This window comes from Gambusia affinis, linkage group LG10 (assembly GCF_019740435.1).
Source record: "Gambusia affinis linkage group LG10, SWU_Gaff_1.0, whole genome shotgun sequence".
Classification (NCBI taxonomy): Eukaryota; Metazoa; Chordata; class Actinopteri; order Cyprinodontiformes; family Poeciliidae; genus Gambusia; species Gambusia affinis.
In genome coordinates, this window is record NC_057877.1 from 25,594,715 (window position 1) to 25,606,936 (window position 12,222).

General features: G+C 37.8%; 1 protein-coding gene across 23 annotated transcripts in view; it reads left to right on the top strand.

The window, feature by feature from the left end:
• The window catches only part of dock7 (dedicator of cytokinesis 7), a 47,977-nt gene that overhangs the window by 34,561 nt on the left and 1,194 nt on the right, over positions 1 to 12,222 (top strand). For 6 of the 23 annotated variants that reach the window (XM_044128291.1, XM_044128292.1, XM_044128307.1 and 3 more), the window contains 18 exons: positions 210 to 369; positions 607 to 703; positions 2,178 to 2,195; positions 3,738 to 3,834; positions 3,990 to 4,124; positions 4,228 to 4,380; positions 4,776 to 4,934; positions 5,085 to 5,185; positions 5,276 to 5,468; positions 5,549 to 5,692; positions 6,235 to 6,366; positions 7,099 to 7,113; positions 10,024 to 10,158; positions 10,272 to 10,361; positions 10,447 to 10,683; positions 11,082 to 11,225; positions 11,308 to 11,414; positions 11,484 to 11,651. In XM_044128291.1, the coding sequence (XP_043984226.1) occupies positions 210 to 369; positions 607 to 703; positions 2,178 to 2,195; positions 3,738 to 3,834; positions 3,990 to 4,124; positions 4,228 to 4,380; positions 4,776 to 4,934; positions 5,085 to 5,185; positions 5,276 to 5,468; positions 5,549 to 5,692; positions 6,235 to 6,366; positions 7,099 to 7,113; positions 10,024 to 10,158; positions 10,272 to 10,361; positions 10,447 to 10,683; positions 11,082 to 11,225; positions 11,308 to 11,414; positions 11,484 to 11,651 (2,285 nt within the window). Of the gene's footprint in view, positions 1 to 209; positions 370 to 606; positions 704 to 2,177; positions 2,196 to 3,737; positions 3,835 to 3,989; positions 4,125 to 4,227; positions 4,381 to 4,775; positions 4,935 to 5,084; positions 5,186 to 5,275; positions 5,469 to 5,548; positions 5,693 to 6,234; positions 6,367 to 7,098; positions 7,114 to 10,023; positions 10,159 to 10,271; positions 10,362 to 10,446; positions 10,684 to 11,081; positions 11,226 to 11,307; positions 11,415 to 11,483; positions 11,652 to 11,741; positions 11,762 to 12,222 lie in introns of all 23 variants that reach the window. The other 17 variants (XM_044128303.1, XM_044128313.1, XM_044128305.1 and 14 more) reach the window with 9 other exon arrangements.

The window sequence follows — 12,222 nt, forward strand, 5'->3', positions numbered from 1 at the left end:
CATCTGCTGCTTTTTGTGCTCCAGTTTTCTATTTGATTTTTGGTTTTGCTTTAGATAAACTTCCTGCTGTGCTGCATCTTTGCTGCTTGCTCCTCTTTCTGTGTGCTTTAGCTACTAACTTGCTTTGCTTGCTGGTTCTGTTCTGCAAGTAACTTCCCGCACTGTGTGCTCTCTGTCCTCTCACTCACCGTGCTCTCCATGGAAACAAGGCCCATGTTGTGTTCACCATGCAGGGAAAGAAGGCATTCGAGCGCATGAACAGCTTAACGTTTAAGAAGTCCAAAGACATGAAGGCCAAGCTGGAGGAAGCCATACTGGGCAGCATCGGCGCCAGGCAGGAAATGGTGCGGCGCAGCAGGGGACAGCTAGGTGAGGCGACACACTTTGTCACATGCACATGTAGGAAGACCTGCAAAAAAAAACAGCTAAGCTTCAGAAAATGCAACAGAGTGCTTGTCTCAAGGGAAATTAACAGACAGCTTACAGTGTACAGCCACAGACACGTGTACCTTCTTATCAATTATCAGATAAAACTACTTTCCCAGGGTAAACACGACCTTTTTTACCACTACTGAATAAAGTAAATAATGTTTCTCCATCATTTAGAGCGGAGTCCATCTGGCAGTGCTTTTGGCAGTCAAGAAAACCTCCGGTGGAGGAAGGACATGACCCATTGGAGACAAAACAGTGAAAGGATGGACAAGTATGTTCTCTTTAAAGTTATTCCTTACCACTCTCGTTTTATATGCCAGAATGCCTAGTCAGTACATTTTATGTAAATGAATAATGGCAGTGTATATTTGTTGTGTGGTTTTATACAATTTTGGTTAAATGTAAGTAATGTTTGAACTTAGCAAAATCATCTCTGATCATTCATATAGTGAACCCTATATCAACCAAGTGTTAAACCTTTTCTCATTTATTCCTTCTATTTTCTCTGAGTGTCAGAATTTTTTTATCTGAAAGGACAGACACAAATCACATTTCTCACAAAGTAAATTAAAAAAACATCAATAACAAATATGTACAGTGAATTCAAGGAGCTGAGTGAGTGGATGTGATGGAGCCGGGATATTTTTTTTAGGTAAATTTAGTTTCCAGTCCTAATTTGATTTATTTTCAGATATTTCCCATCCTTCTCAACAAAGCCCCAAAACTTGAAAGATATTTTCTCACAAGCAGCTTATTGGTTAGCTTTCATGTTTATTTTTATGAAATTGCTAGTTTTATGATATTATTTGTTTTTATTTATTTTTTAAATCTTGATAAATGTGTTATGCCCCACATTGGAACCTTGAATGTGCCCTCCGGTCCACAATTTTATCCCTTTGTTGAAGCTGGACAAAAAAAAAAATCTTAAACTAAATAGATATTTTATCTCAAAATGAAAACCTTACGTTGTTGTACTTTTTTAAAAATCCAACCTCATGTGACTTCAGAATATTCTGCAGATGTATTCTTCACTATTAATTAACATAGAAATATGTCTTTACTCGCCCTGTGGCATAAGTATGAAATGACTCAGTGGTCAAAGGGATGAGAATATGCCACTCAATTAAGGTCTGTCAGTTCTCATAAATCAGAAAATTGCTACAGCCCTACCCCTATCTAGAGTCAAAGCAATAATTACATTATTTCTTAAATCAGGCATGTCTACTATGCATCGTAAGAAGTATAATACATGAGGCAATTGTTTTAAAATCTAAATTAACCACAGCAGTTTTTCAGTGGAAGATTGTGCTTTACCTGGGGTACCTCAAAATTTTGTCAGGAGGTATAGATTTCTGCACATTATTACAATTGGAGAAATTCAATAATATTCAATGTTTCAGTTACAGACCTCCATCATTTTGACTGATTGAAGCATTGCATATTAAATAATATATTTTATATTCTGACAAGTTTTTATCAAGACAACTCTGATTACATGTTTTGCGGCCATTGCTGTTTTTCTGATTATTTGTTCGCAGATTTTAAAAACATTTATGAAAATATATCTGTATATAAATATATATAGAAACTTACCAATTTTTATTTATTTTTTTTATCCAGCAAGCAAAAAATATCCCTTTATTGCTTAGTCTTCATTTCATTTCACATCTTTTTTAAAGTTTACCTCCAGCTTTGTTTTTTGTTAATTTCCATGTGTTCTCTCATGTCGCTGTGTGTTTATGTAGGAGTCACAGATCAGTCAGGTATTGTATGGCCTACATCTGTCGTGTGCTGCTTTGCGTTGCCCTCTGCTTTAGAGCCTCGTTTAAGGTGTTTTGTCATACATGTGGGAAGTGAGCCAGTTAAAGTGGAAAACGAAATGTTTGTTTCAGTTACAACATGATGTACTGGACTTTGGACCAGTCGGTAAATAATTTTCTGATTTATTTGTGTTTCTTATGACAAGCAGTAGCTGATTATGCAGGGAGATCATCAAGGTTTTCATTACTCATTTGCTCTCCATTTTAACATTTTAAGTCTCACATGGGCATGATGGCATAAACAAAGACCCCGCTGATCCTGGTTCTGACCCCCTGATTCCTTTGCCCCTCCACTCCCTTTGTCCCGGTAACATCGTATGCTTTTGGGTTGATAGTGGTTGCTGTGGGTGTGTTTGGCTTTTTAACCAGTATGCTACAAGTCCAGTATTATGCATCTCTGGTGCTGCTGCTAATTTGTTATGAACTCATGTAATTTTTGGTACAATAAAAGAGTCACATGAATAAAAGCCCAACATGTTTTATTTTGATATGCGGCAATGTAGATAATTTAGCACTCGAAAATTTCCTGTTTAGACAAGTTACAAAAATTTAGTTCCAACATGAACTACTCCTTGTTCTTTCTCCAAATTTATAGGTTGTAAATTTATGCTTCAGCTAGCATATTTTCATTGCTCAGCACTTCTATCCAACTTATTTTCAGTAGTTTAATTCTCCCTTATTTGCATTGCGAATAGGGCTGTTCTAATTCACATGTTTCTCTTCATTAGTGTTTAGAAAGTCAAATTCAAAGTCAAAGTCAAATCTGAAATATTACTTGAAAAGCTTTTTATCGCACCCACGTTCAATGCACTTAGATGTTGATGTTAGTCTTAATAAGATCCTGATCTGTGCTGTTTGGTTATACTTACCTGCCTGCAGCAGGTAGTGCAGGATAGCTGCAGGCAAAGGCTACAGAACCAAACATCAGCTATGTTTCCAGATAGTTAGGGCATAAGCCTTAAGTTTATATTTAGTTTAAAGTAAGGAAAGAGGCATTCATACACACATATTGGTTTCTGTAAAAGTAAACATGCTTATTAGAATAAATTAATTCAGTAATAAGACACCATTGAAATAGTTTAAATTAATTGCAGAAATGCCTCAAATTGTATCATTTTATAATTTTCAGTGCAACCCTCAATTTTCTATGTTGTATTTATTAATGACTGACATTTACACTAATAAACTTAATAAACTTAAAAACCTTTCTTGGGTGTCCAGAAAGTGTTTTTTGTATTCTCAGTAAAAATTGTGTTCTTTTTATTTTAAACTGGACTTTGATAGAAGTACCGACAGTAAAGGTACAGGTTTTCACTATGTACAATTCTATAAGTCTCAAAAATAATAGAACTTGTCCATTAAAAAGATGTTTTAACCCTGAAACAGTTTTTAATTCTGAAATGTGTTGAAAGTGCTGACTTTATAAATTAAAGCCACAATAATACCATTACAATTTATTCTTTTCTGTTTTTTTTGTGATCGTAGGACGAGAGCGGAGTTGGAACATGAAGCACTTATAGATGGGAACCTAGCAACAGAGGCCAACTTAATTATTCTTGATACTTTGGAGATTGTTGTACAGGTAAGCAGGCAAACACACAGCAACAAATGCCCCAAGTACTGCTTGCATTTTTGTGCAGGATTTTATACAAATTGAAAGACTGAGAAAACACTTTCATATTTTTATACTGCATCTGTTTTATTTCTCAAATAATTTTGTCTTCGCTTATCTTGCAGACAGCATCAGTGACTGAATCTAAGGAGAGCATTCTGGGTGGAGTGTTAAAGGTGCTGCTTCACAGCATGGCTTGCAACCAGAGCGCCCTCTACCTTCAGCACTGTTTTGCCACACAAAGAGCCCTGGTTTCCAAGGTTGGATTTTTAGACTTTTAAGAATACTTAAATGCTGATTTGTTTGTTTTTTATTCAGTCTTTGTCCTTCATAAATCTTTTTAGCTGAAATCTGCTTGCTTAGTTTCCAGAGCTGCTGTTTGAGGAGGAAACAGAGCAGTGTGCGGATCTGTGTTTGCGACTCCTGAGAAGCTGCAGCAGTAGTATCAGCACCATCAGATCCCACGCCAGCGCTTCCCTCTACCTCCTCATGAGGCAAAACTTTGAGATCGGTAATGTAAGTAAAACCGCAAACTGAAAGGCTGCCATCACTAAATAACTGGATCTCAGCATTTGTTCTCTAGTATTTGAAGCTTAAATCTATTATGATGTATGTTATATAATGGTACAATTAGCATGCAAAAGCAATCCATTTTCATTAACATCAACCAATTTGCTGCGGAGCTTAAAATGCCCCACACTTCAAACGTAGCTGAATGACTGTTGTGATTTAATTAAAGGCATCATTTCAAGAACTCAAAAGAAATGAAACCCTAGATGGCTATAAAAATGATTCATGTGGATTAAAGTCAAATTTCTCTGCATGGTATGCAAGTCATTTTCAATCCATGTTTTAAACTTGTTACAAATATTTGTTTCTCGCCTTTTTTTTAATTTGTCTTTAATTTTTAGAACTTTGCAAGAGTGAAAATGCAGGTGACCATGTCTCTGTCCTCGCTGGTCGGAACGTCCCAGAATTTTAATGAAGAGTTTCTCCGTCGCTCGTTGAAAACAATCCTCACCTACGCAGAGGAAGACCTAGAACTCAGAGAGACCACCTTTCCAGATCAGGTACTCATTTTACAAATCTATATCGGATATTTATTAATTTTAATAATTATGACTTAATCTTTTCCATTTTAGCACCAAACTTTCTTTTCATATTACTAGGGCAAATTAAGTATAGCCTAAATTTTTTCCTTTTTTTTTCTGTCCTCCCAGGTCCAAGACCTTGTGTTTAATCTGCACATGATCCTGTCTGACACAGTGAAGATGAAGGAACACCAAGAAGATCCTGAGATGCTGATAGATCTCATGTACAGGTAATGAACACGAGTAATCAAGAACCTGTAAGTTTATGCCTCTTTGGTTTTTCTCTCTCTGTTCTAACTATTTTTTGTTCCAACCTTTAGGATTGCGAAGGGATACCAGACATCCCCAGACCTGCGTCTGACGTGGCTGCAGAACATGGCGGGAAAACACTCCGAAAGGAGCAACCACGCCGAGGCGGCGCAGTGTTTGGTGCACAGCGCTGCCCTCGTAGCAGAATACCTGAGCATGCTGGAGGACCGCAAGTACCTTCCTGTAGGCTGCGTCACCTTTCAGGTAAGGACGGGTCTGGTGGAAATGAGATCAGGTTTGCTACCATATATTTAAGTTTTTATGCCTTATTGTATGATTTTCAGAACATTTCTTCAAATGTGCTGGAGGAATCGGCTGTCTCTGACGATGTCGTGTCACCAGATGAAGAGGGTATCTGCTCTGGGAAATATTTTACTGAAATCGGTCTTGTGGGGCTCTTGGAGCAGGCCGCTGCCTCCTTCTCCATGGTGAGAGGATTTCCTTTTGATAATCTAATTCAACAGGAAGCAATCACAGTAACAAAACAACTATTCCAAACCCAACTAATTTGGTTATTGTATAATTATTGTGAAATAATAATTAATATGAATTTACCACATTTATGATTCAGTTTCACTGGCTACACACTGGCCTTGATACTGTAGGTTCTGTAGAATCAGAACATAAAAACAGAAGATAGAAACAAAGTCATTGACATCTAACAGTCTGGATAGAGTTTTAATGCTTTTTCTAGGATTTTGAGACTCCGCTGAATCTAAAGAATTTAAGTGCGATAAAACAGCAAAAACAATAGTAATCTGTAAGGTGAAAACACCCTTTCACTGTATCTCTATGGCACAGATTGACAGACAGATTTTGGAAATCTTAATATTCTTAAAATGAAAACATTTTGTACAACAGAAACAAGCTTATTAGGAATCCAGTCACGCTAATTTCTCTGGGACTAATGCTGAAGTTTTGGTTGTTTCAGTGAATAATTCTACTTTATTGAAGTTTCCTTTCTCTCCAGGCTGGGATGTATGAGGCAGTGAATGAAGTATACAAGGTGCTAATCCCAATCCACGAAGCCAACAGAGATGCAAAGAAGCTAGCCACCATCCATGGTAAACTACAGGAAGCTTTTAGCAAAATTGTTCATCAGGTAAATATAAACAAAGGAAGAAGGTTTCGCATTGCTTACAGTTTAAAGTTGTCAAGTTAAATATTAATTTAGCTATTAATAAAGAAAATTAGGTCATTTGTATTTGATCATCAACAGTTATTTTGCCGCACATGTAGATTTTGGGAGAACTCATTTTTAATCATCTCCAGGTTGCATTTTTTTTTTTAAGTCTGCGCACAGAATGAAAAGTCCAAACTCAGCCTTCACCTTCTAATGAACGTTTATCACTCTCATCAACTGTTACATTAATAAAACTGTGTACAAGCTCAAAACCAGTATTTCACTGAACGAAGGTTGTTTGATTCATTCAGAACCATGTTGGAGCCCAGCAGTGAAACAGGCTTTCACACAGACACAATATTGCACGATGTTATTGTTTATAATTTTATCTTAAATATAAATATATGTCGGGAGTCTGGCATGCTTTATTTCATTTGTTTTTTAAGAAATAAAGGATGCATGAGATATCAGATTCCAATGTCAGCCTTGGTATAGTCACTTGTTGTGTAGTTTCAGTGGTGACCAAAAATGATTCTTCTTGAATTATATTTGCTTAATTTGGCTCTAGATGAGATGGAATTTTCTCCATTCTGGAATAGTTGTGAAGGAGAAATTCTCTTGGTTATATCATCCTGTGCATGTGTGGACCATGCTGTGTGGGGGTTGTGAATGTCTTGTCCTCACATGTCCTGTATTCTCTTTGTTACACAGAGTACTGGCTGGGAGGTAGGTGGTTAAATAGTTCCTGCTTGGCCCTGCTCATATTTATCTTTATTTTAAATATTTTCATTTACTCTCCATCTTTTTATTTGCCAGCTGCGAGCGCTCTGTTGCTCTTCGCTTTATTTTCATTCATTCAGCCCATTAACAGCTGCAGACATTCCCAAAGTCTGCCCTGCTGGGGATGTTGCTGTATTTATTCACCAAAGCCCTCACCTGTCTTCATGTCTCTTCCTTCATTTTGTGCCGGAGGAACTTGTTTTTTCTTTTTGTTTGTTTTTCTTTTTTCAAATGTGACAGTGCTGAAGGGCTGTGCATGACAGCCACAAGATGACACTAATGACTAAAAAGTCGACATGAATGCGTCACCAGCACAGTCCGCTCCTAATCCGCCCTCGTCTTCTGTCTCTCTGCTGGTGTCAGTCAGCACTCACTCATGGACTGACACCGCCTGCTGCCACACTCCATCTCACCCTCATCTTCATTCACAGGGCTCGATTTCAGTACACTGTTTAAACACGAAGGTTCTCGGATCTTTCTAGCCTCACTCAGTTTTATAAGCCTTTTCTAATGAAGGTGTTGCAAACATTGGGTAGAAGGTGGAATCAGTTTATTTAAGCTGTCTTTTTTTTTATTTTCCAGTGAGGGTTCAACTTACAGTATTTTTTGAGTTACTTGATTTTTTCTATTGATTTGAAGTTACTATTATGGACTTTTTCTTTTAATTATATAAACTAAATCGACCCCTGACTTTTAATTACTATTATTTTCCATCCACCCTTTCATTGTTTTAACTTTATTAACCTCTCTGTGAGTTTTTGTGGTTTGTTGCATGAGTTGGCTCAGATTCTGTTTTCTTTGTTCTTGTTTTGGAATTGCACGAAGGGTGCATGGTGGTGTTTAAGGGCCAAGGTTCTTTATTTCTGACTTTTTTCCCTTTTTCATTCATCTTGCATGGTCTGGAATAATTTTCTTCAAATCACTGAAGATATTTTTGATCTTGTGTTTTGTTGTTTTTGTTGATTCTGGGGGGCAACCCCATCCTGATTAAAATTTGTTCTGTTTTCTCCTTTTTGATTTGCCTGGTTGCTGACCCTCCCCTCCCACTTTACTTAATTGTGTCTTGTGGTAAGTGCATTAGTTTAAGGGTATTGACAGCATTTTGTTGCAATATTGTTAAATGTTTTGAAAATCTACCAAGCCATCACATGGTAATATCCTACAAAGGAAATTTTGTTACACTTTGACATACACACCTGCGCTATTTAAGACAACATGCTGGTTCTCCTTTGGTCTTCTTTTCCTTGTTAAGCTTCTTGACTCTTGCTTCTTTTTTGTTGTTCATCAGGGGAGAATTTTCTCAATTTTATCTACAAATAAAAATGTAAGGCTTTGATTCAGCAAGCCCTCCTGCTGCTTTGATTCATGGCTTAAATTCAACCATTTACATTATATGGTCAGAAGCATCTGTTGTCTGTTTTTTCTACTTTTTTGATGCTTTGTTTGTACTTGAACTGTTAAATGAAAAGCAGTTGAAAGTTTCCATTTCTGGAGGCTGTTGGGTTTCTTCTAGATACTTTCTATTTTCTGTTTTTTTTGTTTGTTTTTTTTTACCTCTGACATGCTGATCATACTTTATGCAATTCTCAATTCTCTAAGACTTCCTGTATTCATATTTAGTCAATTTTAAAATGTACTTACATCACCAAAACCTAGCAACTTAACAATTCTAATAACGTGCACACGCGAGTGTTTTCTCTGCGATGATTTTAAAACCAGTAAAAATCCATCCATCCATCCATTTTCTTTACACCCTTCTTCCCTAAATGGGGTCGGGAGGGTTGCTGGTGCCTATCTCCAGCTGCGTTCCGGGCGAGAGGCGGGGTACACCCTGGACAGGTCGCCAGTCTGTCGCAGACCAGTAAAAATAATAATCATAATTCAACAGTGTCTAATTTGACTATAGACAATCTGTAGTTTTCCTAGAAAATGCAGGTTGTTCCCCAAAGTGTTAGCTTTCCAAAATGGTACCAATGTTTTTAGATCTAGAATGTTCCATATCAAAAGAATAAAATAGTGGAAGACTGAAGTATGTTCAGTCTTCCTGTTATCTGCTGAAAGTCTTGCTCTCTCTTTCTTGCAGACTAAATGAACCACTAACTTCTCTCACTGTGTTATAGAAAATACACTTTCCTTTGGAATAGCTTGTTACATGTGTTTTTGCTCTGAATTAATTACAGTTAAATTGACAATACGTAACCTTGTCTTTACTCAGTAGAAACCTCCACTCTCTGATCTGTTATCATTCTTTTTTCAATCTCCATCTGACAAGTAGCAGCTTCCCAGCCCATTTCTTGGTGCATCTCTTGTTAAATTTCAAAATCTATAGATAAACCATTACACACCGCAATCTAAATACCACAACATGCTGTATATAGGTCATGTTACTTCAACTTTAGGCCACTTTTATTTCAGTAAGGCTCTTCAGCACATTTTAGGACACAGATGATGAATGTTTAATCCAGGAATGTCAAACTCTTTATCATTTTGGGCCATACTAAGATCAAAAATGTTCTCAAAGGGCCAGCTGTGGCAGAATTTATTGATAAAACTGCCCATTAACGAATTGTAAAGATATGAATATATTGCTGCATCTGCATTTTATGAGTAATTTTTTTTAAATGAAATATTATTGAACATCTTTGCACATTGATCTGAACTCTCCCCTGAGGAGGAGGTTGCCTCCTGGAAAAGACCTCCTGTTTCTGTTGGACCTGAAGTGAAGGCTTTGAACTCTTTTACAAGTCTTAGTCGATCTTGGTTCCACCATTGTGGAGAACTGTGATTTTTATCTAAAGTTTTAACTTATTTAGAGTTGAAGACATTCCTCTGACAGGTGTTTTTATCTGCTCACAGGACGGGAAGAGGATGTTTGGTACGTACTTCAGAGTGGGATTTTATGGTTCAAAGTTTGGCGACTTGGATGAGCAGGAGTTTGTGTATAAAGAGCCGGCCATCACGAAGCTGGCCGAAATCTCCCACAGGCTCGAGGTAAACAGCATTGCTCTTCAACAGCTCCTGAACTTTTGAACTAAAAAAGAATGACCTATCTAAAATGTTTACACCTAGCAGAAGTGTAAAGGCCCCGTCCTCTTTTCTCTTAGAGCTTCTATGGGGAGCGCTTCGGGGAGGAGCAGGTAGAAGTCATTAAGGACTCCAACCCTGTAGATAAGTGCAAACTTGACCCCAATAAGGTTGGTGCTCCAAAGCCTCATCACCAGGTAAAATTCATCCGCAGCAAACCCGCCTGGTCATTTGACGACATTTTGCTGTGCGTAGGCCTTCATCCAGATCACGTACGTGGAGCCGTACTTCGACACTTATGAGATGAAAGACCGCATTACCTACTTCGACAAGAACTACAACTTGAGACGCTTTGTGTACTGCACTCCTTTCACCTTGGACGGCCGGGCCCACGGGGACCTGCACGAGCAATTCAAACGCAAGACCATCCTTACCACATCACACGCCTTTCCTTACATCAAGACGAGGATCAACATCATTCACAAGGAAGAGGTAGGCCATGAAGTAACAAGCGGACAGCTGGAAAAGACTTGGACAAGCCAGATGTCTGCTGAGAACTGAATAAAGATGAACAACTATGTAAACAAGTAGTTTTTGAAGGTGTTATTGTGAAACGTTAAAATGGTAAAAGGAAAATTATGTTTAATACATAACTTAATAAATAAATTTAACTACTTAAAGTTTATTTCCAAAAGGTACTTTTCTGACAAACCAGGCTCATTGGAACATTATTTTAGATATGACTGTAGTCTGTGACCCATGGCAAACAACAACTGTCATTTTGTTGTGGAATTTCTTTGCAGAAATATGCAATTACACATTAGAAAATACTGTCTACCATATTGGATCATTACAGTAAGTAAAATCTCTGGATGTTTTTCTATTTCTAGATTATTTCCACACCCATAGAGGTGGCAATAGAGGATATGCAGAAGAAGACGCAGGAGCTGGCCTTTGCCACCCACCAGGACCCTGCTGACGCCAAAATGCTGCAGATGGTTCTGCAGGGATCTGTGGGCACAACGGTAAACCAGGTCAGACATCAGCGAAACACACAGCACTTCTTTTTATTTTATATTATATCTGTTGATGCTCATATAGAAAACCCCTTTTTAGGGTCCGTTGGAAGTGGCTCAGGTGTTCCTGTCAGAAATCCCAAGTGACCCAAAACTGTATCGACACCACAACAAGCTCCGTCTGTGCTTTAAGGACTTCACAAAGAGGTACTTTATGCTTCCAAACTGTTTGTTAGGATATTTCAGTTTTATGTTCCAACGTTTGTCCTGCCAAAGGTGTGAAGATGCCCTCCGGAAGAACAAGAGCCTGATCGGACCAGACCAGAAAGAGTACCAGAGAGAGCTGGAGCGGAACTACCACAGACTGAAAGAGGCGCTGCAGCCCCTCATCAACAGGAAGATCCCGCAGCTTTACAAACCCGTCCTGCAGGTCAACGCGCACAGGTGAGAGAAGACATGTTGCCCATCTGCGCTCACGTCTTTGTTTCGGTGGTTTTTTTAAAACAGTGTTTTGTTTTTGTAATAATCATGCAGCAAACGGACAGCTTGATAAGGTAGCTCTGAAACTACACCTTTGTTTTTGTGTCGTCATTTAGAAATTTTAGAATTTTCTCAAGTAAAAACAAAAAAGCTGTAGCACTGCAGCCACCTTTAAAAACAGAGATTAACATGGAAATAGTGATGTTGCACACAAACACCCAAATATGAATGATTCTTTTATTATGCATTTGGTAAAAAAAATTATAAAAATCACAATCACTTCTGCCATGCGAATAGAAAATGTTGATATTTTAACAGCAGATACATGAAGTGCCTTGCCAAAATATTCACAATGTTTGACACGTCATGTTTCATTCTCATACTTCAATATATTTGATTGAGATTTGATATTATAGGCCAACACAAAGTAATGGAAAACTGTGAAATTGAAAGAAAATGATATATGGTTTTCAACTGTATCTGAAAAGTGTGGTGTACATCTGTGTTCACCCTCCTGTACTCTGATACGCCAAAT